Source organism: Convolutriloba macropyga, unplaced genomic scaffold (genome assembly GCF_964194025.1).
Source record: "Convolutriloba macropyga unplaced genomic scaffold, txConMacr16.3 SCAFFOLD_2050, whole genome shotgun sequence".
Taxonomy (NCBI): Eukaryota; Metazoa; Xenacoelomorpha; order Acoela; family Convolutidae; genus Convolutriloba; species Convolutriloba macropyga.
In genome coordinates, this window is record NW_027452181.1 from 2,220 (window position 1) to 30,133 (window position 27,914).

Genomic DNA, 27,914 nt, shown 5'->3' on the forward strand with positions numbered 1-27,914 from the left:
TGCTGAAGAATATTTTGTAGTGTATTTTATACTTCCCGCTTCTAAACTACGACGCAATTCTGCCCTTATTTCGTATTATTTCGTCCTATAAATACTAAAAGAGCTGTAGCCAAGCATTGTGCGATGCTGTGCTATGAGTTGTGTTTGTGTGCTTGGGCAAAAAAGGTACTTCGTTATGCGCTTTTGTGATTGACTGTGAGAGAAACGCGAAGTCTTCATTTTTTATCGCTAATAGTGTGGCATTAAATTTCCATATAGCAGCTCTGTGAGCGTAATGTTCACTAAAATGGGAAAGACCGCCAATTAGCAGATTAGTCAAGTAGCAGATCGAAAATTAAACCTCGTTCGGATTTTTCAAAAACTCCGGAATTTGTATTAGAACACAATTCCATTTTTATGATTTTTTTGCAGTGTTTGTTTTCCGGAGTACCGTATGCCCAATACATTGCCTTATTGTGATTGGTTGATTTAAATGAATATACATTGTTAGACTATGTGAGAAGTAGGCTAAATGGTGAGAGGGTAAAATTTCCTATTTTTCTACCCTCATTTTTGTGTTTCCCTCTTAGCCTGTCGTATTCAACCTCAACTCTCCCCCCGTTTGAAAATTGGGAACTAAGCTGATAAAGGAAGTGAACAGATTTGCGTTTCCTGGATACTGCTGCCGCTTGTCTTGCGCGGTTAATTAAGGAAAAAGAAAGTAGATTTTCCCTAAATTTTGTTCAATTTTCCTAGCCTCTTTTTGCCTTTTCTGAAGCTTTGGGTTTTGCCTCGTCCTGAGAAATGATTGGTGTTTACGGAAATTATTTGCGGTAAAAGAACCTAATTAGTATAATACTTCGATTCATACTCAACGGCTTTAAGGGAAACCATATTATACTTTTTCGTCCGCCCAGAATACCAAATTTGGATGTTGTTATCATTAATTACTTTCTTCAGGTCATATTATATCAATGACGCTGCTTAAATACTTTTTTAAGTAATTTTCAAATAACGATTCGAATTGTTATATTTCAGAGCAACATGATGGCCGTAACTTACATCAAAAGTGCAATAAAAATGCTACCAATTTCTATTATTCTTATATCCTTTCCCCCATTACCAAGTATTAACGCGTTGGACGCTTTCGAAATTGAATACAGCAGGTACACTTTTGCAAACCTAGAAATAATTTTGGACCCTGCGTCCATGTTCAACGTCAACATCTCCACAGTCGAAATGGAAGATCAGGGAAAATACGGCTTCGAGAGCAAAGTGAGCGCTTTCCAGGGTAAATTGTGTGTGCCCAAGGACGAACAGTCGGGATTCAAAAACGGCTGTTCTCCGAATGATTACAGTGTTTGTAAGAAGCACAAAAAATTGGTGGCTATGGTACCGCGAACAAGTGATTGTGATTTGTACGAAATGGCTGAGCGTGCTAGACAACACTCAATGATTGGTTTGATCATAATTGAGACAGCCGCTACCACTGACGCGGCCGATTTAAAAGGTCAGTTATCAATTACTGTACTACTTATTACGCTTTTATATAACATAATGTGATGTGCTAATTAAGATTAAGATTTTTAATTGTTTGTTTCTGGCAGTTATATTTTTCCTGTGATCGTTTTTATGCCATTTTTCGCTTGATCAATTTTTCGTCTGACCAATTGACTTTTCATCCACAAAAATGAGAAACTGGCGAAACCAGAGAGAGGGCATTAAGTTGCTGTTCAGATCCTAGAGCTTTATTAACCTCTAATTATGCGGCTCACGGTAATTGCCGAGGCCGAATCGTGATATGAAGATGAATTTTGGTAAGCTTCAGTATTGAAATCTCCCAAAATTCTTCGTTTTTTTTTTAGATTTCACTCTACATTTTTTGCTAGTTGATTATCTCACACAGCAAAAGTAATTGCTTGGTTTGGAGCGTTTTGACTGATGTGAAGCGTTTAAAATTTTCATAGGCCCCAACTTTTTGCAGCCGCTTGCAATTATCTACCAAACCGCTTGCAAGTCTTTTTAGAAAGAAATCATGCGTCTCGATTGAAATAAATTTTGAAATGAATCAATCGGGGTCATGAGAAACAAAAATAACCCCCCCCCCCCCCGAAAACTCGAAAAAAAAGTTTTTACTGGAATAGTTCTGAGGCTAGGCGTACGTTTTTTGAGCGAACCTTAGACTAATGGAATAGAAAGTAAATGATAATAGTAAATGCCAACCACTTTTCACGCAATTTAGCTATTTCCTATGAAACCGTTTGTTGATCCGTTTTCTGAAAATTTATCGCCACAATGTTAGATGTCTTCCCTAAGTATCCCACCAAAGCAGTGCTCAAGTGTGTCACAATTATCCAAAGCTAAGTTAAGTTTTTGAATTTCCAAAATATTGTACAAATTGTACAAAATATTGTACAAATTATCAATGCGAAAGGCTTTTTTTAAGTGTTGTATCTGATGTTCTCATTGCTTGTTAAGAATTTGAATTCTCTTTGCTGAAATTATTCAAAGTTTTTGTTGTTTCCTCCAACCAAATAAGCATTCTTCCTATCCTTTGAAACTAACCGGGTTTTGATATCAACAGGATAAAGATATCCATAAATGTAATTTTTTAAAACTTTTGATGAGGAATTTTGCTATAGATCCTCTAAGCATGGCAGTTATTGTAACATCTCATCCAAATTCCTGAGCATTTTGGTCTCAAACCTTTGGAAGTACAATAGTTATTACTTTGGCTAAAGCCATCAGTTGACCGCCATGTGTCTATCTTTTATTTTGTCCTTTCAGAGGCTTTCAAAAGGTTTTGTGTTCTTCTAGTTTATACAGTTCAAGGGGCGTTTATGTGATTCAACAAATCTTTTGTAATGTTGTGACCTTTTTCGATCTTAACTGTGTTGTCGGCGGCGTTTGTTATTTAATGTTGTTTCTTGAACATTTGGTGGGCCAGTTTTCACTGAAATGAATTCCACTATTTAGTGTATTGTTTGTTGTATCCCTAGGCACTGACTGAACGAAAATGAAGGAATCACATGGTTTCTAAACAAAATTTTTGGGGAAGTTGCAACTTGAATTATTTTGAAACAGAATGTTATTTGAATGGAATTTGAGTTTTTAAAAAAATCTTTTTATGAAAAAATTTCAGTTGTTTATCGCGGTATCTATTGTTAATTAAAAACCACGTAACTAGCAATAACTGTGAAGAAGTATTATTTCATACATGGTTTGCTCAGAATAATTAATCAGGAGCGGCAGTTCGTGAAGACTTTGTAAAGGAACGTTTCAGATTCCACGTTTTTTTTTCATTTTAACCGTTATCTTTTATATCATCCGTTTTTTCTCGTGAAAGTTATAATGGCTTTGAGAACAGGATACAAAAGTAGAGCTCGGCTGGACTTAAGTTGCAATAGAAGTAAGCTAGTTTTGGTGCTATCTTTTTGGTTACTATCTTTTGGCGCTTGTGCTGAAACTTCTGGAAGGCCTACATTCAAGCTGAGCAAGTCAGTTTTTGGTGTTTTAGAGACCTGCGTAAAGCAATTTCTCCTTGTTACTGACATTTTTTCAATTCTCTGGTAATTTGGTTATTTTAAAGATGAGTCATATTTTATCTCGCTATTTTGCTATGCGAAATGTCTTTTTATGCTAATGTGTTTAGTTTCGTTCCGTTGTGTACGCCAACTTCAACGCCAGACTCAAATCATTTTTCGATAATTTTAAGTTTTTTTTAAATTTGTCCTTTTTCAGTTGTTTTCACACTTATAGGGCAAATAATATTTTCAAGGCTTGAAAATGGTCAATGGAATGATTTTAAAAACACTGAATTGATTTGGACGGTCGGTATGCTATTAGCTTTTGCAACTTGTAATCACTTTTTGCTAATCTCGTTAGTATTCAATTTTAAAATTTTTTAAAACCTTTTTCATGTTTTGTTTTTAGTGATCAATGAAAGTTGAAAGTTGACCGATGAGAGTGACCAGGATTAAATTTGGGCTGATGGTTAGTTCTTAGAGCAAGTTTAATGGGCAGGGAAACTTCTTTGAATTTTAAATGTATGGCAATGAGTAGTTGTTAGCATTGCAGAAGCTATTTTGAAACTAATTTCTAAGGTTTTTTGGCTTTTTTGATCTTTGATTGATTTCCTCTATCAATTTCTGCCCTGCGTTTGGCTCCCATATAACCCAATTTTTTTATAGCCTGCGAATTTGGATTTTTGTATTTTTTTAGATATGCCTGTTTTGATAAAAGTCGGGTCGCGTCTTTAAACTTTTTCAGTGACATAAAAATTCCTTTGAATTCTTTAACAGCTTTTTCAACTTGCTTAGAGAAAACTGCCAGTTAATCAGTAGCCTAGCTTGCTGCGTGGTTCTTGAATCATTTTAACAACACAAGTTTCTCTGAGGGACAAAAACACTACCAATATTAGCTAAGTTTTCAGAAAAGCTAGCTTTTACAAAAGCTTTCACCTTTTTGTGATTTTTGCTTCTGACTGTCGTTTGTCTCCAGAAAAATATCTGTTAAATGCCTATTTGTGTTTTTTATAATAATTATCGGTTCTGGTTAATTTAACAACCAGCGTATCTATAATACCAATTCTCTTCCGCTACTTGTGACAACAAAATTTTTGGTTAACTTGTGTTTTCCAATTGTTTTCCAATTCATTTGTGGAGTTTTCAAAGTTTTTTACTTCATGGATTTTAATTCAGGACTTGTCCTGCTATGCTTTCAAAGATCTATTTTTTCTAGTTTTGTTCGGGTTGTTGTCTGCGAGAAGTCAAATTAGAGTGTTGATTTCATTCACGTTGGACTAGTAAAGGGAGCGAAAAAGCGAGTAGATTTAAAGCGTGATTTTTCCACAATTATCTTTGAAGTGGAGTGAAAGCAAATTTGTCACGTGCGCCAATTCGACTGCTGTTTCCAGTGTTTCTTCTCTGGAGTGCTATGATTCATGTTTTCTAATGGTGCCTTTTTGAAATTGATTGAACTGATCTACGAGCAACGAGGGCTTTTTTTTTACTTCAACACTCTCTGTTATTAATAGCGTTCTCCTGTTTTTACAATTCAAGGAATTTGAATTGTATTGAAGCGCTGTCTTTTCTTTAAGATCTGTTCACACATTTTCATGGTTTTTTGAAGTCAAATTGGAGCAGTGATTTTGGTCACGGTGAAACAGGAAGTGGAGCGAAAATGGGGGGTGGTTTTGCGGCGTGATTTTTTTTCGCTCTAATTTTAAATTGAGTGAGAAAAGGGTGTTTGAACAAAACTTTTGCTTTCTCGGTAGTGGTCTTTTGTTCACATGCGGCAAGTTCACTTTGATTTTCACTGTTTTTTTATTTTTTTGGATCGGATTTTTTAATTGGTTTTCCGAATCTATTCATAGTTCATTTTGGACCCAGTTTTTTGTTTGAAACAAATTTCTTCTCGCTAGTGGTTTTTTGTTCACATGCTGCTTTTTTATATTGATTTTCTGTTTTTTTTTAGTTTTTTGATCTGATTTTTTCGGAAATGGTTTTCCCAATTCACCATTAGTCTGCTTTAGGTCTAGTTTATTGTATACTCAATGAAAATTCTTTCAATTGTACGTCAGGACTTGTATGCTATGTTTTTTTCATTTCGTCGTCAAGATTTTTGTTAACGAAAAGATTTTTGTTCAAAAAACGTTCAATATCTATCGCGTGAAACACCACTGAAAGGCTTGGCGAACTTCAGTTGCAATCTATCTAGAATTTCAATCAATGATGAAGTTAGAGACGGCTCTGTTCTTTCAAAAATTTGACAAAAACGAACGTTTTGTTAAAAAATCTAGTAATAAAATCAACAAAAACTGATGAAGCTTCGTATTCAGTCTTAAATACTTGCTTAATAGGCTTTAGAAAGCATGTTCAGAACCATAACGTTCAGCGAATGTCAATTCTACAGCTGCCGTGTACACTAATCGAACCGACATCCTCAATTCGATTTTGACTTTACTTGAACAGCATCTTCAATGTCGATCGTACCAAAAGCTTCTTTAATGTCTGTTTTACAATATTTTGCCAACGAGTTAATTCTTTCTGGAAGCAGGCTATCATTAACCATACCTCCAAAGTCCAATATAGTCACCTATTATGACTCCATACTTCTGCGTGATGCTATTACAGTCGAAGAAGGGTTGTTGTTAACACGCCGCGATCCAGATAGCTTCACGACAGACAGTTCTTACCACTTATAGCGCAAAGGTTATTCCAATACCTCAGGACGAACTGAGATTGTCCATTAAATGGGTTATTGAGGACCTATATCTTGCTATCTCGGAGGCTCAAATTGAGTCAATGACACTGTCGTAAAGCCAATTTGATAGTTGCTTAGGCTCATTGCGATATCGTATTTGCCAGGAACCTTTGGCATCTCAAGCAATTCACCCCTCATGCCTAGCAACGCTATTTTCGAGCTCATCACTGATAGCTGCCGAAACTTAAGAGCTGCGACACGGAAGTTTGTTACCTACCGACTCAAGTACAGGCAGACAATCTTGGATACAGCATATGGCTCATTACCTCAGCGACAGGTGCGTATGAAATGAGAGAATACGGTCTCGCCTCCAAGCAGAAGTCATTGAATCATCTAATTCAGGGTTGTAAGATCTGTATTATTACTCTGTCTTGCGACTGTCATGTAATAATAGACGACATAAAAGTATAATATATAACTTCGATCAGAATTGGAAAGCTGTGACAAGATTACATCGAAGTTGATCGATGTGCAACTACCAGACCCGCTTGCACAACTGATGGCATCCATTCCAGACCTTGAGCAACTGCCATATTTTGAGTCAAGCACCGTAACAGGCGTAGACTTACTCAGAAAAGTCAGAGGAGAATTATTGTTCAGCCCAAAAATAAAAAAAAATAATGAAGACTTAGTAGCCGTTGCAAAATCTTTTACTGCTGATATGCTTATGCTAAAGCTGACGCTAAAATCTCTTTTGCGCGAATATGTTCCAATACAAATATTCTTGTCTTTGACTGTCATTTATTTCATTCTCAACCTGGCCTTACATGTGCTGTTCATCTGGTTGTATCATAAATTTAAGTTTGTTCGTAAATACTTGCCTAAGTTCTTGACTGCTGATCAACAATTTGAAGTGGTTCATAAACCTATCGCCATCATACAAAGTAATGACACAAATGAGATAGAGGCAGTACCCAATATATTGAAAGAGAACAATCATGTTTTTACATGCGCTTTTAACCGATTAAAAGAGCGGAAAAGTCTTGAAGAGGACGAACTAGGAGCAAGCGCAAATAATTTTATGACTAGATCCCAAAAAAGTTTATACCCCAGCGCTCCAAATGTTACTGATGAGTCTATCAACAATCTTGATCAATGATATTCTGTTCAAACTGTTGATCATCTGTTGAACCCCTATCCAACCGATGCAGTTCAAAATTTGTAAAATACTCTTGCAGTACACTAACCACAGAAACCATGGACTAACAACTGACGATTAATTGATAAATCAGGTGTAAGCAACTACAATACGATCTCTTTCTATGACCGTAGGAACAGCAGCACCATCAAATTTTCAATTTAATCTTGGATTTGAATATTCAAATTTGGATCTCGGATTCGATATTTCTGTACTCGGAATCTATTGGCCCTTTTGGCTCTTCTTTTCTATTTCAACTGATCATGCAATTACTGCACTGGAACGAAGTGGCGAAAACTCTTAAAGAAAAGTCAATTTTAACCGTAACAGAAAATTTGCAGTATGAAAGTTTACTGAAGCAGGGGAGTGTGACCGTCCTTAAAATTTCGAATCAATTAAACTGATTTATGTACTTATTATCTGATGGAATGTTCGAGATTGATGCAAGCTGTAACTAATGTTACCGCTTGCTTAAGTAAATAGAGATAGCTAATTTGGTAGTAGTAGAAAGTTAACTATTTTGAAACCCAAAATTTTGCTAATTTTGAGAGAATATACCTACTCAATAAATTATACAGAATTTGTCGATCCACAGCATCAGAAGACCCCAACCGCTCAGCTGAAAACCTAAATAATCAAATCCCATTTGGAAAATTGTGCATGCACACACACAAACAACTTGATTAGTATATTCCTGCAGTAAAACTACTAACTACCTCGTGCAACAAGAAGGGTACATGCAGTATGCCACAAATGTAGAAAATAAGAATCTTTACGAAAAACTGGAAACCATTACGAGCTAAGTCATTGTGTTGATTTTTTGTTACTTTTTTGGCAGCATACAAAGATCTGTGAAGCAAATTTTAATAAAGGATCAGCAGCGTGCAAACTGTAACGCATTCGTTTCTATAAAATAACAGCAACTATTGTACCAGGTTTTCAAAACAGCACAAACACTGGCCTCGGGCAAGCTCGCTAATTAGCTTGCTTTTTTGACGTCTGATAGCAGCACCAGCGTCCCACATAGTCGTCATTAATCATGATCTTGTGGGCTGTTATTAGCTAGAGTTAATTTCCTGGTAGTTTGTTATTTATTTTTTATAATTTTGATATTACTAATTGTACTCCTCAGTTTTTCGGCCATGCACCGTAATTCAAATTGGCTTGAGTTTTTCAGGAGTTTGCTTTTTATAAATCACACAAGTTTACGAATTGGCACAATGATCTCTGCTTTTTGGCTAGCAATATTCTGGCTTTCAATTTTTTAAAAAACAAATACAAATTGCTATATAATGTTATCTGAATAGTTGGTGTGTTGTTTAGAGTACGACCAGAATCCGCACAAGTTTAGCAATTACAAGAGCACATCTCTGGATCACTCCTTCATCAGGGACAACATGAGAGACAGACGAGAGGGTACTTAACACCGATAACCTCCCTAATCTAATGACGATCTAATTTTTTCAAAGATAATTTTTTCCAGAAAAGCAAGTCAATAATAATGTCCCATGTAGTAGTTGTGCAGGGCAGGGGAGGGATAGAATAGACCCAATTTTTATTGAGATGTATATATAATACTTAGATTCCCCAGATCCGATGTTAGCTAGAGCTAGTATAGAAACTTCTGCTTTTTTTCAGCCGGTATTCCATTCATTATTTGTACCAAAGCGGCAGGAACAGACCTGCAAGCCTTCGTGACAAATGGCTCCCAGTTCATACTAAGAGTATCTAGCGGAGGAGTTCACGGGACAGAGTTGCGTGTGCCTTCGTCCAGTCTGCTCCTCGTGTTTGTTGCGTTCATAGTTTTGACGATCATATCCATGATCTGGCTCATATTCTACTACGTCCAGAGGTTCAGATACCACCACCATCAGGATCGAGTCATTGTGAGTAAATGCTCTTCCCTACCACTGTCATGCCCTCTAAGCTTTCCACGAGTAAATAGAACGATCATCCAATCTAAGCAAATATTCACCTTAAAACAACCAGGGTTAATAAACTCAGATGACAAAGGCGGTCAATAATGAGAACGTTCTGAGTTTTCTTGTGCTAATGTTTATTAATTGCTGTCGAAAGAAGTCTTTTATGCAAACGAATCTTTTATTGCTGTCATTTTTATGCAAAATTTATGCAATCTTTAATTGTTTGGCTTGACTGTTTTTGCACTTTTGTTATAAACCATTTTTTCGACTTCACTTCTCGAGTGACTTTTTCACGCTTGACTTCTTGATTTTTGCGCGATCTAAACTTCTCATATTCGGAAATTAAGTCTGTTGCTTAAACAAAAGTGATTGTAAGAAAGGCAATTATAAGGGCCCGATAGACGAGTGGTTAATGCTTTCGTCAAGCACGCAGGAGGTCGAGGGTTATCAAACAGGATTTTGTAGCACGTATAAAAGTTTTTCCAGGCTACAGCCCCTCGTGATTAAATTGCCTCGCCTGTCGTTGGAGGGCAATTTGTCCGATGTTAGTCGGTTTACGTTTCAAAACTTAATTTCTGTAACGCGTGCTGATAAATCATAACACCAACTGCGGACCACTCTAGAAATTACTCTCTCATACTGGAATTTATGCAAAGCAGTTTCTGAAATGTTAAGTCCAACCTGTCAAAAACTATAAATTGCATCCGTAAAAAATAACAAATGAAATCCTTCGGAAAGGACTATTTCGACCACCGAATGTTTGCGCAGACCGAAACATTTCAAGCCTACTCTTCGAGTCGACTTGAAATCAGGAAAAAAGTAATTTGGATTTTTTGACTTAATATGCTGCCTATAAAATAAAACAGTAAAAATTAACTAACTCAAGCTTCAAAGAAATAGCGCAGATGTGACCTTTTCTGATTCTACAGACGTTTTCGAGCGCAGAGAGTGGTAGCTTTGATTAGCTGGAAAGACCGTTGCAAAGTTGCATCGGATTGGGAAACTTAGACCACGACAATCGTCATTTAAATCTTCAATTAAATCTGAGAGTTAAATCGTTGTTTTATCATGACTAAGCTACTCTATTTTACTCTGAAATTACTCTGAACAGTCTGAATAGTTGTTCTGTTTTTTTTTTCTGGGCATGACCAACTTTTTTGATGTAAATAGCTGTTTCAGTACTGGTTTTGCAAGATAATATGGAGATACTCAGGTTCAGTACTGAAATACTCTTGGTGGTCAGCCCGGGTAGGAACGATAATGATTTAGCTCTGCAGGTTTTGCGTGGCTGATATTTTAACCCAGATAGAAATGAATTATACAAAATACAGCTTAACTTCAGGAAACAATCGCTCAACCGAAACAATTCAAGATTCCCTTAGTGAACTTTAGAGGTTATCTAAATTAGCCTATGCTAATATTGAAGCAAAGGAAGCACCAATTGGACTGCCAGCATTCGCTGTAAAGAAGAGGAAAAACGAGATGAATAGATTGGTAACAGGAGTTGTAAATGGACTGTTGAAAAAAATATTCTTTCGCTTGCCTCAGATAGCACTAATCGATGATTTGTGTGAAAGGGCCATGTTCGATTGACAATATCCATGATGATGGGTCAGCATTTAAAGAGATTTCAAGTAGTGAACTCTCCTAGGCGCCATCTTTTTCTAGCCAATTTTTTTATGTTCCTTTATTTATCGACGAACAATTAATTAACAAGTCGAATCTGTATATCGAATCGGCAGTGCTATATCCCCCGAATTAATTAGAAAGTTAATTGATTTTCTCTAGAGAGTATTATAGGTTGAAAATTCCTTTCTACATTTTAAAATTGACAAACGGTTTCTATACAAATACAAGAAGGCTCGGTAATGTGCGTTTGCACATAAAGTTCCGACCCCGCTTATCACATTTTTGGCATAATTGTCTATCAAATATGGAACAGATAAAACAACCCAAAAATTAAAGGATTTTTCAAAAAAAATTTGTGTTTGGACAAGAAGATCGCCTTCAACGCAAATAATACGGTGGACTCAAAAAATGCCGCATTAGATTGATGCATTCTGCCATGATTAAGAAAGCGAGGCTATACGAAATACAAAATCAAGCGACAACAAACATTAATTACATCCAAAACTTATGTGCATTTAAAAAACTTACTAAAGATAGCGTCAGATAAAACTGAAACTAAGGAAAATAAATTGTAATTATCTGAAAAGATATTGGACCAATCCATAATAAGGCTAGGTAACAGTTAGACAAAAGAACGAAAAACTGTAGGAGGGCATTAAGATTTGTCACTATTCATTTTTTATGCGGTTAGAAAAAAATAGAAAAAATTAACAAATAGAGACAACAAACAAAAATTCAATTAAAACTCGCGAGAAAACGCTGTCGAAGCCGTAAAGACATAATTTGCCCATCAAATTATGTTTGATAGCGCTTTCTCCGAACTCCAATAATATGGTATGCGACCTTTCATTAATGAGAATATGTAACAAGTAGACAAAAAAAAGAAAGAAGGGCAAAATCAAGTAATACTTTTGTATCAATTAAAACAATTACTTTCAAAGTCAAGAAAGCCATTGGCTACAAAATGAAATAATTAAATAGGTGCGTTTATTAGCCTAATTGAAGCGTATCATAACATTTTTTTTTCTGTATATATCGTACGTCTACAAAAGGAACGTCAAATATAGACAAAAATCTAAAATTAGTTTACTTTTTTTTTTACGAAAAACCCGTGTCGAAGCCAGTAATTTCATAACGAATTCTATAGAAACATTAGATTTCGTACACTTACAACTTCCCTTGACAACAATTTTGTCATATATGACCTGTAATTATCGAGACTAGGTAACAAATAGACAAAAAAAGTACAAAAATGCGAAGTTAGTTTTTTTTAAAAAAAAATTTTTGACAAGTTATTTTCGAAGCCGTTGAAGACATGAGCTATCATTTCAATTCAGAATATAGGCTCATTTATCTCTTCATTAAAACCAATGATACCGGTACTCATCCAGGAAAATTCATACGATTAAAAAGACTAAGTAAAAACGATTGTTAATGACAAATGAAAAAAAAACTATGCGAGAAAGGGTTGTCTAAGCCGTTAAAACCATAATCTATGCCTCTAAAGCCTTATGTTTTATTGTTTCCTCTCATGGACGCCAATAATGTATCATTTTAACTGTCGATAATGTGATAAAGCGAGAAAAAAATCGAGAAAATTGGTCCAACGCCTAAAAATAAAATTAAATTGTGAAATATAGTAGTATCAAAGCCAGAAAGCCATAACAACCCTTAAAACCGCAAAAAGATTTAATTTCATTTCAGTAGAAGGATGAGGACGAAGATGCATTCTTTCTTTGCTGACAATAAGCTACAAGTTGACCAAATAAAGAGAAAAATAGTGGCAAAGTTCAATAAGCCATTGTTTATTTAAAAATCAAACATTCTTAAAAGTCAAAATGACCATAGTTGTTCGAGTAAAGAAACTAGATACCTTAATTTTGAACTGCATAGAAAACAATTTGGACCTATCAACAGTGAGCTTTGATTTGAATTGTTCTGTTCTTTATTTAACAAAGAATAGATCGAATTTTTTATTGAAATAAAAAGAACGACTCACTACAATCCGAATTATGTTCAGATTGATACACAGTGAAAGATTAGCCCAAAACCAGCCTTGCTATTGATGCTCGTCAATTAAGATTATTCAATTGTTTCGAATGTTATAGATCTAGATAATTTGTTAGTTAAAAGATCAAAAATAAATGCTGCGTTTTTGATATTCATAAAGTTAGCAAAATGCAGCAAAATTTTAATTACAGACTCCTCTCAATGGAAGAGGAAGTAGGAATAGCTCCATTTGTAGATTTCAAAGATTGTGTTAGTTCTTTTTAGGTGAGTACTTCTGGCAAATTTAATTAAGGCGGACTAAAGAAGCTTATTTCGGGCAATTTTTGATGAAAAAGAATTTAGCAAAAATGTTAGCCAAAAAATTAAATCAAAATAGTCAACAATACTTGTTTTGTGATTTAAAATAAAATCAACACTACTCTTGTTACCAATTGTTACATACGTTAGCAAAATTAACGATATTTTAGGCAATAATTCCGGAAAATGTGGCATAAAAATAAGGCAAATCGGTCAAATATTCACAAAAATTTAAACCACGATAACTCGCTCGAGAAAACGAATTTCAAAACTATCTTTTTAATTCCATTTTCTAGGCTGGACGGGCTTTATAGTGATCCCACTCACAACTCTGTACGATGAGTTTATCGATCGGTCAAAATTGTCTGAACAAAATAAAACGCGTTTGAGTATATAGTTCCCCGCCCCTTCAGGGTGTTATTAGGTGCACTTGAAAAACTTGTACAAGAATCCTTGAAAGGTATCGTTAATCCTGCCTCTCGATTTGAAAGTGTAACGGCTTTATCTCTGTAGTTCACTTTCAAGGAAATTTAAAAAATCACCTCTCAATTCTACCTCAAACTTTTTTTAGAAACACTGCGGTTCCAAAATTTACAATACTTACGCCTAAACAACCAATGTATTTAATGATTATTGATTGTTCTCGTAGAGAAGCAATTATTGTAAACGTGTGTGCCTTTTTTATGCAAAATTTTTGCCTGACCCTTTTTTCTTTTCGAGTGACTTTTACGCCCTTGACTTTTTGCGTTTCGCCTGATCTAAAATTCTCTCTCAGTCACTATCTCAAGCAGCTGAACTAAATTGGCGGGAATTTAATACTCAGTCAAATGAAAAGTGCGCGATACTGGTGCCATTTACTTTTTTAATCTTAATAGTGGTATATATTAACCTCTAATGTGGTTATTTGAAGCCCACTACGGAACTTCTTAGTCCCTTTCCCATTTAGGTTCCCCTCCTCCCCCCGACTGAAGCAGGCTGCAAATGATTAGAGCTCCTACTAGTCGTACGAGGGCAATTCTTTACTAGTCGTACGAGGGCGACGTTTAGTCGGTTATGTTTGACCCAGCTCTTCGATTGATACAGCAACCTTTGAGATAAAGCAACTCGTTTCTACTGACAGAATAGGAAACTCTTATCATGATAACGATTACTGGTTTCCCCACGCCAGAAAACTAAAAACCAAGAAAAACTAACCCGTATTAACAAACAAATCTTTGAAACTTTAGAACTTTTGAACACAAACGATTAGAACAAATGATACATTAGAATCCGAGCGGCAACGTTTAGTTTCTTAAATTGGAAAAGTCAATTCTTACATTAAGTCAGCCGACACAGATTAAATTTTTACTATTCAACAAGGAGGCTCGTTAATGTGCGTACGCACATAATGTTCCGAACCCGCTCGTCCACCCTCTTGGCTTCATTGGCTACCAAATGAAAGCTAAAAATTTCAAAAACATACATATCGTTCAATACACAACAAATGGGATACCATAAAGCCATGCTAGATGGCCAATTGAACCTGTTGTCTATGGGATTACTAGAAAATACAATAAGAAAAATCAATTAACAAATATTTATTACGACCAAAAGGCCATGTTTATAAAAAAAAAACAAAATCAAACTTGCATCAGATAAAACCTAAACAAAATAAAATAAGCTATACTTCAAAAGAAAAATTTTTGGACATGTCCTTAATGCGACTGGGTAACAGGTCAAAAAAAGAGCTAAAATGTGCGAAGTTCAAATATACGTTTCCATTTTTAGAAACAAATTATTCCAAAGTGATTAATATCATTAAATAAAATGTACAAATGTATAATCGTTTACGAAACATTTTATGAAATCTCCAAGTTAGAGTAGTAGCAAAGCCAACGAACAAACGATTTAAACTAAAACTATTATAAGAATTAAACTATAGCTGACGGGAAACGCGTTCTTACTTGTCTTTACAAAGACTAAGCTACAATTCGACCGAAAAACGATTTAAAAAATGGCTAAGCTCAATAATCCATGTTTTTGAAAACAAATATTTTCAAACGCCGTAAAAGACAAAAGATTTCAAAAATTGATCAATTGGTTTGCAACACCTCAGGAAGTTAATTGCGCGGGTTATTAATGAGACTAAGTCACAATTCTACCAAATAAAAACAAACACAGGCAGAAGCCTAAACTTCAAGCAATTTTACGACAGCATTGTGTTCAGGGCACTATAATTTTTGGTTATTTTCAAGAACTGTAAATCATCTCCTGCTTCCCATTTTAACATCAACATCTCTTCCTTATAAAAGGACTATGTAGACATCACAACAAAAACAGACCTAATATTTGAACATTATAGAAATTTCGAAAGTTTTTTGGAACTAAATGGTGGAAGCCATCAGTTAGAACATATAACCAACCAAGAAAATAATCTCTGAATTAATAAAAGTAGTTGCGACCTCTTATTGGTGAGGTTGGTTACTTGATGACAATAATAAAAGCAAAAAAGGGACATTAAATTAACTTGGGAAAAAAGTTAACTTGAAAGTCATTAAAACAAATAGCTATAAACTGAAGTCTTTGAAAAGTTTCAATTATACGTCCTTGGAATGCAATTGAGACCTATCATTATCGGATATATGCACAACAGCAAACAGAAAGACAATAATAGGCACTGGTTTAAAAAAATCACTATTTTTTGCGAGAGAACTGTGCCTCAGCCAGTAAGCATGAAATATTCAACAAAAGCAATTAACATTTTCAGATACGCCTTTTCTCAACGCTTGTGCATTGTTCCCAATTATCCTCTCTTTGAATTGGACCTGTCAATAGTTCCTTCTCAAGGTGATAATTCGACAAGGAAAGAACATAAACTTATAAAATTTTCAATTATGCTAAAAATGCAAAAAGTTTGAAAACTCGTATCAAAACCAAGAAACCTTCATTAATTATAAAACCGTTAATAACAATAATTCGTAAATCATAGGAAATTGGTTTCTGCTGTTTTTACTGAGACTACGCCTGAAGGTGAGAAAGGTAAGATAAGTTAGTTGAAAAGTTTAAAATTTCACCGACATTTTCTTAAAACAAAAGAATTCAGTCATAGGAGACAATAGATGACAACTGAAAACAATGTCTACCTTCACTTTTACTTCTTAAAAAACCAATTGAATCTTGGATAGTGGAGACAAATTTATTGGACTACAAAAAGCATAGCAAATGGCAGCAAGTCCATAAAATTTTAGAAAACAATTGGTGTGCCATAACAACCATGAGCTTAACTCTGAACTCATAGGGCTTCTATATCATTTGAGCCTCTTTTTCAAACAGGATCTGTCCATAATTGAGACTTGGTTTGTATTCTTGTCTGTATTTACATAAAAAACTATAAATGCGGAATTTAAAAAAAGGCAGCGCCCCATTAACATCTAAAACTTTTTTAACCGCAAGGAACCATGGTGAGATCAAGATGAGCCCTGATATTGCTGCGCGGCCAAACATGTACTTTTTTGTTCAAGTGGTTGCCAAGCAGAGCAATATTTAGAATTCCAGAAGACCCTTAAGGCCGGCAGGAGTACCAATAGTTCTTGTTGAGCTTCCAAAGAATTAGTGCAGTTGCAAGGTGTCCACTTTCACCAAATCGGAAGAAAGTGGGCTAAAAGAGCGTATTTGCTCCCATTTTTGACGAAAAAATTTAGAAGTATGAAAAAATTTAGCATTAATTCTGGTCAAAAACAATTCAGCAACCCTACCCTATTTTTAGAGATAGTATAAATTTCACTACCGTTAACAATTTTAACAAATTTTGCCAAAAATTAACGAAAATTTGGCAAAAATACGGAAAATGTGATTTAAAACAAGGTAATATCGTCTGCTATTCAGAAAACTTCGGTAACTCCCTTTAAATATCGAAAATAAAAAAAATCTTTTTAATTCCATATTCTACGCTGGTCGGGCTATCTAATGATACCACTCACAACTCTCTACGATTATTATATCGGTGGGCCAAAAATTATCTGAAGAAGAGAAAAAAACCCATTTGACTATATAGTTCCTCCCCCACTAAAGTGGGTCGGAACAATTATTACGACATTTTTGACAGACCTTGTTTCCATGTAGGCAGCATTGATGAATTTAAAATAAAGCTGACTAAAAAACTTTAACCAGTATACACACAAAGCCCGTCGACACCTATTCATATACGTCAAGAGATTCTAGTTGTTATGACGGTATTGTTTTACTTAGGAATTATAACTACATTTCCTTATTCTAAGTATTCTGGTCTCCTATTTGTGCATCAGTTTTAGTTATCTTGTGCTAATAATAATTGAAAACATAATTTCTGTAACGGGTGCTGACAAATCATAACACCTACTGCGGACCTGTCTAGAAGCTACTCTCTCAAGCTTGAATTGAATTTATACAAAAGAGAAATGTTAAGTCCAACAAGCCAAGAACTCATGAATCGCATCCGTAGAAAATAGCAGAAAATCATTCAAGAAGAAATATATTCTTGGGAACTGGATTTTTGCCGAGAGCGAAACTAAAAATTTTGATAGGTACTCACTCCGCTAGACCGTCACGACAACCACATGAGAGACCTTTTCGGCACTCAAACATGAATTTTTCACGACTCTACTCAAAGCTTAAACACGCACATCATATGATTCAAATATCAATTCATATCTATCGAATCACATAGTAACTTTTCAATTTATTTAAACGGATTATGCACATTTGGTTGATCGTTTTTTTTTTTACCTAAAAGTACGACATGAGCTTGATAGTGGGTTGTTTTTTTCCTGTGAACCAATTCTTTTTCTTAGCCAGTCTGAACAAACGATTGTGCAAATTTACATTTTTATGTGTTCATGTAGCTTAATTAGAGGTGGGACTAGCAGTTTCCAGAGGTTATTTTTTTGTAAGACTGTGCAAAAATGGTTATCTTCAGAAGATTTTGACAGATGAATAGTCATCTTTTAAAGTTCTTTTAGTTAAAAGTTCAAATAAGAAATCAATAATTTCAAATTGATAAAATGAAACGTTGAATCCTCCTTTTATATTTTATTAGGTAGGTTATATAATTTGCTGCTGATTCAATTATCTACTTCATTTATAATGTAATTGCGGAACAGGTCGAGTCATCAGCGGATCTAAGTTGTGCTATATTGCTCACTTATGTTTACAAATAATTAAATTTTCAGTTTTTTGTGTTCAGGTTCCAGACAGTTAATTCAGCCCAAGAAAAGGGTGAGAAATTACACAAGGCTTTTTTTTATTGTTTCACAAGATGGTAATAATTTGTACAAATGACACTTGGTTAACTAAGTTGTTAATGTGGCGCCGTTTGCCTGTGACTAGTTTTAAAAAAGCAGTTAAAAAAGACAAAGATTGCTGTTCAGCTGTCTGAAGTTGTATCTTATCAATTCTCCACCAAGTTGAGAGAGGTTTATGCAAATGTTGAGGAGGGTTTATTGCCTTGAGGACAATTAGGAGCAGCCTAATTGAAAGGAAAATCTTGTCTCGCCTCGTCACGGGAGCGTTTCGGTTTTCCAAAGAGTTTCTTTAATATTAACGGGAAATAAAGTAATATGTCTGCCCTAAGATGAAGTATTTGAGCTGATAGAGTTTCCTTGTGGCGACAAAATTGAAAAGAGATAATTAAATGTGTCTGTTAAAAATGGCACAAGGGAGGTTCAAACTAATGAAGCGGATTATAGCAGTCGGTCTGGTGATTATATTTTTGATGGTCCTTTCAGAGCTGAATTTACTGAAGCGTTGGCTTTGCGTAATATGACGTCTTAACGATATCTTGGTGGGTGGAGAGAGAGAGAGATAGCAAGAACGAACATTCATTTCTTTTTCAAGTGAATAAATGACCTAGGCTTTTTAGAAGAGAAACTATCATGCAATAAATTTTTCGCAGCATTTGGTGAATTGAAGGTGACTTGTAGCATGCACTTAAGTGACAGCATTATTTATGGAACGACTTTAGAGTATACATTGATATGACGGATCCTTCAGTTGATTTTACTGATTTTTTGAATTTTAATCATGAAAATTGTTAGTGATATCCATTTTTTAGCGATTTTGGTGATTTTCGCACTACTGACGAAGGCCAAAAATGTTGGTGGTATTTAATCATGAGCTGTTGGAATTGCTGCTAAACAAAACGAACAAGATGATTTTTTGTAATTGTACTTCTTAAGTTTTAAGAGACTTAGCCTTCTTATGGCTTTCCACCTTGAAGACTAATCAAGAACCGCATCACTTAAGATTCAATTTCTAGTCTACGAGGAAACAGCTGAGAATCAGTCAAGTTTCCAGAACCAAAAAAATCAAACGACGAGGTCTTGAAGTGCATACATACAACTGTTGCACAAAAGAAACAAGACTTCAAAATACTGAGTTCGATTTGAAAAGGAAATCAAACTGTTTCAAACTAAGCTTTCACCTCAAATTATTAAAATTACTCGTTTTTTTATTTTAGTTGTTTGCTGTAAAATTGACCTGGATGTGAAAGTGTTAATTATACCGACTTAGTTTTCCTATTCTTACGATAGATTGCTTCATAAAAAATTAATTGATCCGGAAAATTAGGTAATCTGGGTTAATTTGCCCTTATTCTTCTTTTTTAAGAATCGCAAATTTTGTGTTATTACTAAATGCTGTTATAACGAATATTTTAGAGGTGACATTTATTTGCCATTATTAGTTGGGTCATTAATGGCCACCGTCAGCCTCTCAACGGCTATTATTTAGAAGCTCTCCTTTTTAAAATTTGCTTTACTATTTTTCCTTTTTCATAAGTCACCAATTTTCACGTTTGACTTCTGAATTTTCTCACTCTCTGTTTCAAAACTGAATGGAATTTAAAATTGATTCAGCGACTTTACTCAAATACGTTCAAGGCCAGAAGGCAAAATCAAAAAAGCAAAAGAATCAGGATAAACCAATAAAGACCGCTAAGGCACTAAGAATTAATGTTTAATTGCTCTTAAACAAAGTTTGTAGGAATTATATCAGTCATGTCGGTCTTTTTATGCTGATTTTCGCGTGACCGATTATTCGTCTAACTCATTTGACTTTTTGTCCTCAAAAACGGGATAAATGGGCAGCGCCCAGTGGTCATTAAGTTCTCTTAGAGCCTTTCAGCTCACTAGTCTCCAAGTATGTGATTCTCAGAAACTGTTTTGGAGACTTACTTATGGTGCGAAGGGCGGTTCTTAGAGGTTGCAGAAACCCCCACCCCCCTCCCACCAATGTTGCCCCCGTCAGCCCCCCGGTGCACCCTCCACCCGTTGCTAGCTACTGACGAAGCCAATCGCTCGCCCATCGTTTGAGAGCAATTCGCCCGACGTTAGTAGGAAGGACTTGGTACATTCAGTTATCAAAGTTGTTAGAGTAAACTGCTAATCGGTATTAGTATTAGGCTTTTTGTCCTCCAATATGGAAGCTGAACTTGTCAAATTTTCTCGTATCTAATGAAACTGGAAAAAATAGAACATTTTTTGAAACCTAAACGAAAACTAGGATGTCAGCTTTTTTTTTCGTGCGTTAAGTTATGAAAGTCCCTTAGATTATACTGCTATCAGGCGTTAGTATTAAGCATTTTGTTCTCCAATTTAAAACAGAATGCGCGAAATTTATCTAATCTAATCAAACTGCAGACAAAAAAACAGACTCGTCAATTTTTCTCTTTGTTTTTTCTAACAGTTTTAATCCAAAAGGAGGTCAATAGGGGCTTTTTCCGGCAATCTGCTGACTATGTTTATTCTAATCATTTTTATCATTATTTATTTTTATTCTTGTGGTACTGGTTATGTAAGCTACCTTGACTGAAAGGCATAATTGCAGGAACACGTTTTAAACAGTCTCAGGATGTAGTTTTGTGCATGCGGCAATTTCACCTAAAAGTGAAAGAGAAAAGCTGTCATGGTCAGAAAATTTCTACTGTGCAAGTTAAGTTTTTGATCATGCTTTGCGGTCAGTGAATGACTCTTCATTTTGATTTTTTATGACAGGATGCAGCATATAGATAGCCGCTTTTACAGCATAGTTTTTTGCCTTTGTTTTACTCCGTTTGTTTTGTCTTGTTCATGATTAATTTTATTTTTGCAATAATTTGAACTCATTTTGCCTAAGATACTTTCAGCAAGATAATAATATTTACTTTTTTGGTGATTGCTGTGACTCTAAAACAAGAAATCTTGAGTGCAAAACTTGAATATCCTTTTTTAAAAAAACAGTGTAGGTTCTAAGAACATTATCTGCCTTATATTTTTGCAATGTATCGTTTGGCGCAAAGATTTGATTGTGGCTTTAAGAGCCCATCAATGCGTTTCAAGTTCCAATTCGGCCCATAATTATCAATTTGTAAGTTAATTTTGGCTTTTTTCTCTAATTTCTTACTTTTTGGACCTGTGAGCAAACTGTCAGTTATGTTTGCGGTGGCAGGAAATCGGTATAGTGTATGTTAGCCTAATCACAACAATTAGTTAGCCTAATTGTTGTGATAAACTTATTAAATAGTATCCAATTGCACACGGGAGGCTATTTAATTTTGTTTCAGCTCTGCTCTGAATTCATTGCTTGAAGAATAGAGGCCGGATTTTGATTGGGTAGCCCCATTTACCGGGGATTTTAAATTCCGGCAGATATTTTTATTCAATATGCGACTACCAGAAGACCGGTGAACTTGCATCATCTTCCTAGCGGCTGATTATCTTAGACATATTTCCAGTTTACGTTGAGAATCACTGCATATTTCCAGTTTACATTGAGAATCACTGGTAGCAGTGATTTTTTTATTTTTGGCTTTTGTTTGTGCCGCAGTGGTGCAGTTGTCACTTTTTGCTTAAGCGTGGTGCCGCTGGTAGCAGTGGCAGCCCGGTTTATTAAGTTCTTGAGCTATGGGTCGACAAGCTAAGAAAGCGGACAATTCAGGCAATATTGAGAAATGGATAACCTGCGTGACCGAAAGTTGTCCCGTTCAAACTAAAGTTTGGTTCCATCGAGCTACGAATTTTCTCAAAATTTTTGCTGCGGATTTGCGCTGCAAATGACGAAATCAAGATCGAGAAGAATTATTCTGCGGCTGTAACGAACTCAAATAGAAACGAACAGCAGACACGTGCAACACTTTTTGCCGAGGTCCAACATGAACAGACACGTAAAGACGCCAAAAAACTGAATTTGGTAGTCAAAGGAATCCAGCCATCTCCCTCAAAATCTGACGCTGCTCTTGTTCAGGAGTTTGCTAAGAAACTCAATATTACCATCAGCGTCAATGATGTTGAGTGCAAACGAATGGGATAATCAAATACTTCTACAGGTTGTCAGCTTCTCCTGAAATTTTAGAGACAACTGAAACGAAAAGAATTTCTACGCAAATCTGGAAAGCTCCGTGATTGTCCAGACTTGTCTAATGTATATATATCTCCCGACCTCACGAGAGCTGAACGCATTCAAAAATATAACCGAGTAGAAAAACGAAGACGAGCGAAAATCCTGGATTGGCATACGAAATTCGATGGGGTCGCGTGTGCGAGAAATGACTAAATCTTAAGAGATAATTCCTCCACTCCGATTCATCTCCTGAATGTTCAAAGCATCCTGTCATGCGAAAAAAATGTCATTTTGTAACCATTTGTCTATTTGTTCTCCTACATTTATCTGCCTTACTGAGACGTGGCTTGATAACTCAATAATTGATACTGCTTTTTTCTCTGGTCATTCCTACACGGTTGTTTTGCGATCAAATCGTATGAGTGGTTGTCATGGAGGTATTTTGATTGCCGTAGAAAAAAAATTTCTTAGCTCAACCCATATCAGATTTTCCGCAAAGTCGGAATCTGATTGTACAGTTGTAATGGAGAGCCCTCATTTTTCTGATGCATAATTCTGTTTCATCTCCCTCCACGTTGTTCACGTTATTACGTCAATCCCATCTCTGTTGAAACTCGACTTCCAACTATTTTGCGAGACTTGGAAATTGAACTTGAATCAGGATGGAAAGCCTCAATTCAGTGGCTTGTTCTGGGTGACTTCAATATCCGAATGTTGACTGGAGCTCTGTGTCTTCCTCAAATTCCGAAGAGCAAAAATTTCTTGTTTTTCTTACTGAATGTTTATTCTTTACACAAATTATATCAGTCGACTCATAAAGGTGGCAACATTTTAGATATAGTGTTCTGTTCTCATCCTGAAGATTGGGATTTTTCGGTCAGGCAATCATCCTGTTCAGATCACTATTCATTCGTTTTATTTTACGAGGGTTTTATTACTAATGACAGTTCCTCAACTGTTTTTTCCATGCATTCGTTTGATGCCGAGAAGTTCGCTCAAAGCATGCCAGTAACAAAATCGCTAGCTAATGATTGTCACAGTTCACTTCCCCATTTTATCTCGTTATGCTACAAGTTGTTAGATACTGCTCTTGACAAGTGTATCTCTAAAAAGCGCAGAAAGCGTGTTAATACTCCATTCTTCTATTCTTCGGCAACCATGCATTGTTTGAACAAATTAAATACCGCCAGGCGGGGCCGCAAGCAAAGCGTTGCAACCCTTGAAGAGTTAGGGATTTTTATTGAAATGGATAAGCAAGTTCTTCTCAACAGTGTAAAAACATTCACGACAAACGAAGCCTTTGCTCTGCTGAAAAAATTGAATTGTAGCAACAACTTTCCCAACAAATTTTCGTAAAATAAGAGTGGCGTCCAGTGATCTCGATAAAGCGAACCTATTCAATCAATTCTTCAATTCTGTCTTTCAGACTAAAACGTCAGATTCTCTGTGTAATTTCAATTTTGGTAACAGAATCAAGCTCTCGGAGGTCAAGTTTAGCATACATGATATTCACGAGCAACTTTTACAAGTGCCTGATAGTTCGATAGCGGCCTGCGATGGTTTGGCTCAAACTATTTTAAAGAAGCAGATTTTTTAGCGCCCGTTTGCTATCTCATTTTTATATACGTTATAAACACTTGTAAATGGCCAGAAAACTGGAAACGTGCTTTCATAACACCAATTTTTTTAGAAAGGATGAAGAGCTGACGTCGAAAATTACAGACCCATCTCTATTCTTCCAGGAGTATCGTTAATTATGGAAAAGTTTCTTTTGATATACATTTATGACAATGTTAAAGATCGTCTGAATACGAGACAACACGGGTTTTGCTCTAAACATTCAACTGTGACTCAGCTTTTAAGCTTTTTGCATGAATTGTATCTAAACTTTGATGAAAATGTAGAGCAAGTTGTCGTTTATCTCGACTTCTGTAAAGCGTTTGATTCAGTCGATCACCCCTATCTGCTCGTAAAGCTGACAAACTTTGGTTTTGACGAGAATTATGTGGTCCTTATTTCCTCTTATCTTGAAGATAGGAAACATAGGAAACAGAGTTAAAATTGGTAACTTTTTGTCGGATTGCTTACCTGTCTCTAGTGGTGTGCCGCAATGCAGTGTTTTGGTACCTATTCTTTTTTTATTTACATTGATGACATGCATGAAGTTCCTGAGTTTTGTAAATTGTTCTGTTTTGCCGACAATGCCAAACTTGTATGCCAAAAAGATTCTTCCGTACAATCTGTTCAACACGATCTTTGTGCTCTTAGGTTATGGCCCTTTTGTAATTCACTTTCTTTCAATATTCAGAAGTGTGGCTACCTACATTTCAACAGGACATCCACCGATGCCTTGTTTATCGGAAATGACGAACTATCTTGGCTCGAGCAGGTCAGCGACCGGGGTGTTGAAGTATATAGTTCACTCAAGCGGGGAGCTCATTTAAAGATCAAATTTGTCAGAGCTCGTAGAGCTCTTAGTTATTTGAAGCATAGTGTTCCTTCAAATCTTTCCTCTGGAGTTAAATTCAATCTATACAAAGCATGTGTTATCTCTGTGTTATTGTACGGTTACCCTGCGTGGTATCCTGATGTTTGTGAACTTCGGAAGCTTGAAAATTTGAATTATCATGGACTTCGTTGGTGTTTCGGTTGTGATACCTATGAAAAATTATTACAGAAGTCTCATTCGCTGCCGATCAGTTATCAACTCATTGAACGTGATCTTCGTTTTTTTCTGGCAATAGTGAATGAAAAGAATTGCATTGGTTTCGATGATTACTTCAAAATTGAAAAAAAAATCCGTTAACTTACGACCGCAAAATCGGGAACGCCTGGTCCTTACGTGATCTAGAAAACGACTCACCGAAAACTCTTTTTTCTTCCGTGTTGAGAGACTAGTAAACGACGCTGCCGATCTCCTGAATATCTGTATTAATTTCTTCAAGTCAAAGTTTCCCGACACCACAATTCTCAACCTGCTGCTTGACTTAACGCTATCTAAATATGACATTTGTGTAACATGCACTTGGTATCTAAAATGTAGATGTAATTTTTGTATAGCTTAACTCTTTACTCTCACAGTTGATTTTAGCTTTTTTTAATAAAAAAAATTTAAGTACAGCACCTGATTATAGTATTATTTGTTTTACTGTAAATCCTGTTAAAGGTAATTCAAGTTTTTTACTACTTTAATACTACTTCTACGACTATGATTTCTGTGTGCAATCCGTGATGTGTGCAACCTATTTCTCTACTATTCTGGTCACCGCTGGACGTGTACAATTTGCAAAGCGAGTATCATAATGATTTAAATGCTAATACGCAATTTTTTTGCGTGATCAATTTTTCGCCTGATCATTTGACTTCTCAAATTCTCAGCTCACTGTACACCTCAAATCCTCTTGTTCCTCGCTCAAACCGCTCATGTCCCCTATGCACTACCATTTTCTATTCCCCTACTTCCCCCTCTCTCAGTTAAGCTTAAGCTAGCCTTCCTTAACCCACGCCATCTATTACCACAGTCAGCCGCTCGCTAGTTGTTTTTGATTTTTTTCATTGTCTTTTCTTGCGGTCACTTCGCTTAGAGGTGTATAAATATGGGTTATTTTTCGCATATTTGATCATGAACATTTTGTACTCCCTTCGCAATGGGGTAACTGTTCTGTTGTTTTGATAACAGGAAAAGAGGTGCTATTCATTGACGCAGAAAATGCTTTGACACAGAAAATTAAGTGACACTGAAAACGAATTGCCATGCTTGACAGAGAAAATACTTTGACACAGAAAATGCAGTTGACATTAAAAAATCAAACAAGTGTTAGGCCAGGTTTTGATTTTTACCTTTGTTAAATCTTATCCGTTTTCCTTGGGTCTTTGCAACTAGATGTTTTTGTCAAGCATTTTTTTTTCTATATAATTTTTAAATTGAAATATTCTGAGATGATAGAAGTTGAACAAAACTGATAAATCAGTCTTCATTTCTGATAAGTACGAATTTGAAATTTTTTAAATCTTACGTCTACTCTTACATGCTTCATTTTGATGAAGAATTTATTGGTACATTGTTCATGAAAACGATTGCAATTTGTGCTCTCTTAATGAAACCGAGTCAGTTCTCAATTTTGTAGAATTCGCAGAATATTGTTTAATTTCTTGAAAGCTTTTGCTTAGCTGATCTATTGCTTGTTCATACAGTTGAAAGGTGTACTTTAAAATTTGTAAAAAAAATTCTGCGGAAACTGTTCCCTATATTGGGGTCAAATTCATGAAAGTTTGATAGGGAAAGTTTAGGGTATCGTGTTCTCTTCGGTAGATCGACTCGGTATTCTGGCGGCGGGAAATGAATTTTAGCTGCAAAGTCAAGACTTTGGCTCGCACACCGTTAGCCTACCTAGCGTGCTAGCTTTATCGAGCTAATGTTATTTGGAGTCTTGTATTGCAGGGTCAAGTGAGGAAGGCAACCAAGAAGGCGTTTCGAATGATGCCAACTAAAATTCTCAGAGAAGGAGACCCGGTACGTACATTTTGATCACATCTCCCATTTTTTGATCACAACTCACACCGTTATAAATAAAGGCTTTGCGTATAGTGTGGAAACGTGTATTGTTTTGTCTTCATGGGAAAAAATAACTGATGTTTATGAGCCAATATGATTTTGAGTTAAACGAAAATATTTGATGGTAAACTTTTAGTCTATAGAGACAAAACACTAATATTGGCGCACGTGATTACCAGGAGTTAGTTTTTGCTTTTTTAAATTTAAAAAATGGCTATAACTTTCACCACGAAAACGCGTGGTTCAATCAATTCTGCATACTACTGGGAATCACCAATTCTATATGAACATAACCAAGCTGGGTTAGTTGATCTGAAGAGGAATGTATATCAGTTTAGATTTGCGGTTGAATTAATGGTCAGTTCTTAATTTCGAGATAATTTGAATTTCTCTGGTTCAATTTGGACATTCGGAAATTGAAATCGCCCTTCGCTGTTTATGATTTTTTCACTGGTTTCACTGCTTTGCTGTTCAACATATGAAAATTCGTACAAATTGGTAAGTATATTTGCAATGTAAAATTTAGTTAGATCTGTTGATAGCGTTGGCTTTCAATATGCACTTTTTCCTGAATGAACTCATTTGACTTGTTAGGAATTGGAGGCTGCCTTTGGACGCTGTGCAATTTGTCTGGAGGCATACAAGCTGTGGGATATGGTGCGAGAACTCCCATGCAGGTAATAATTCCATCTTACAACCCTAATCAGAGCTCAGCACAAGGTTTTATTCTCCATTTTCATTAGACCTACTTCAAAGGGAAATGACGTGTAATTAGATCAGGAATGCTAAT

The 27,914-nt window shown here is 35.7% G+C and overlaps 1 protein-coding gene across 2 annotated transcripts; it reads left to right on the top strand.

Moving 5' to 3' along the window:
• Positions 1-631: 631 nt before the first annotated feature.
• LOC142357274 (RING finger protein 150-like) lies at positions 632-27,914 on the top strand. Of its 2 annotated transcripts, XM_075408926.1 has the most exons (5): positions 636-1,489; positions 8,705-8,797; positions 9,020-9,267; positions 27,011-27,082; positions 27,719-27,914. In XM_075408926.1, exons 1-5 carry the CDS (start codon positions 1,024-1,026, stop codon positions 27,803-27,805), a joined length of 966 nt encoding a protein of 321 aa, XP_075265041.1. In that variant the 5' UTR covers positions 636-1,023; the 3' UTR covers positions 27,806-27,914. The 2 variants fall into 2 exon arrangements, with proteins under 2 accessions (XP_075265042.1, XP_075265041.1); XM_075408927.1 differs by lacking the exons at positions 27,011-27,082; positions 27,719-27,914 and adding an exon at positions 14,186-14,469 and having other exon boundaries at positions 632-1,489.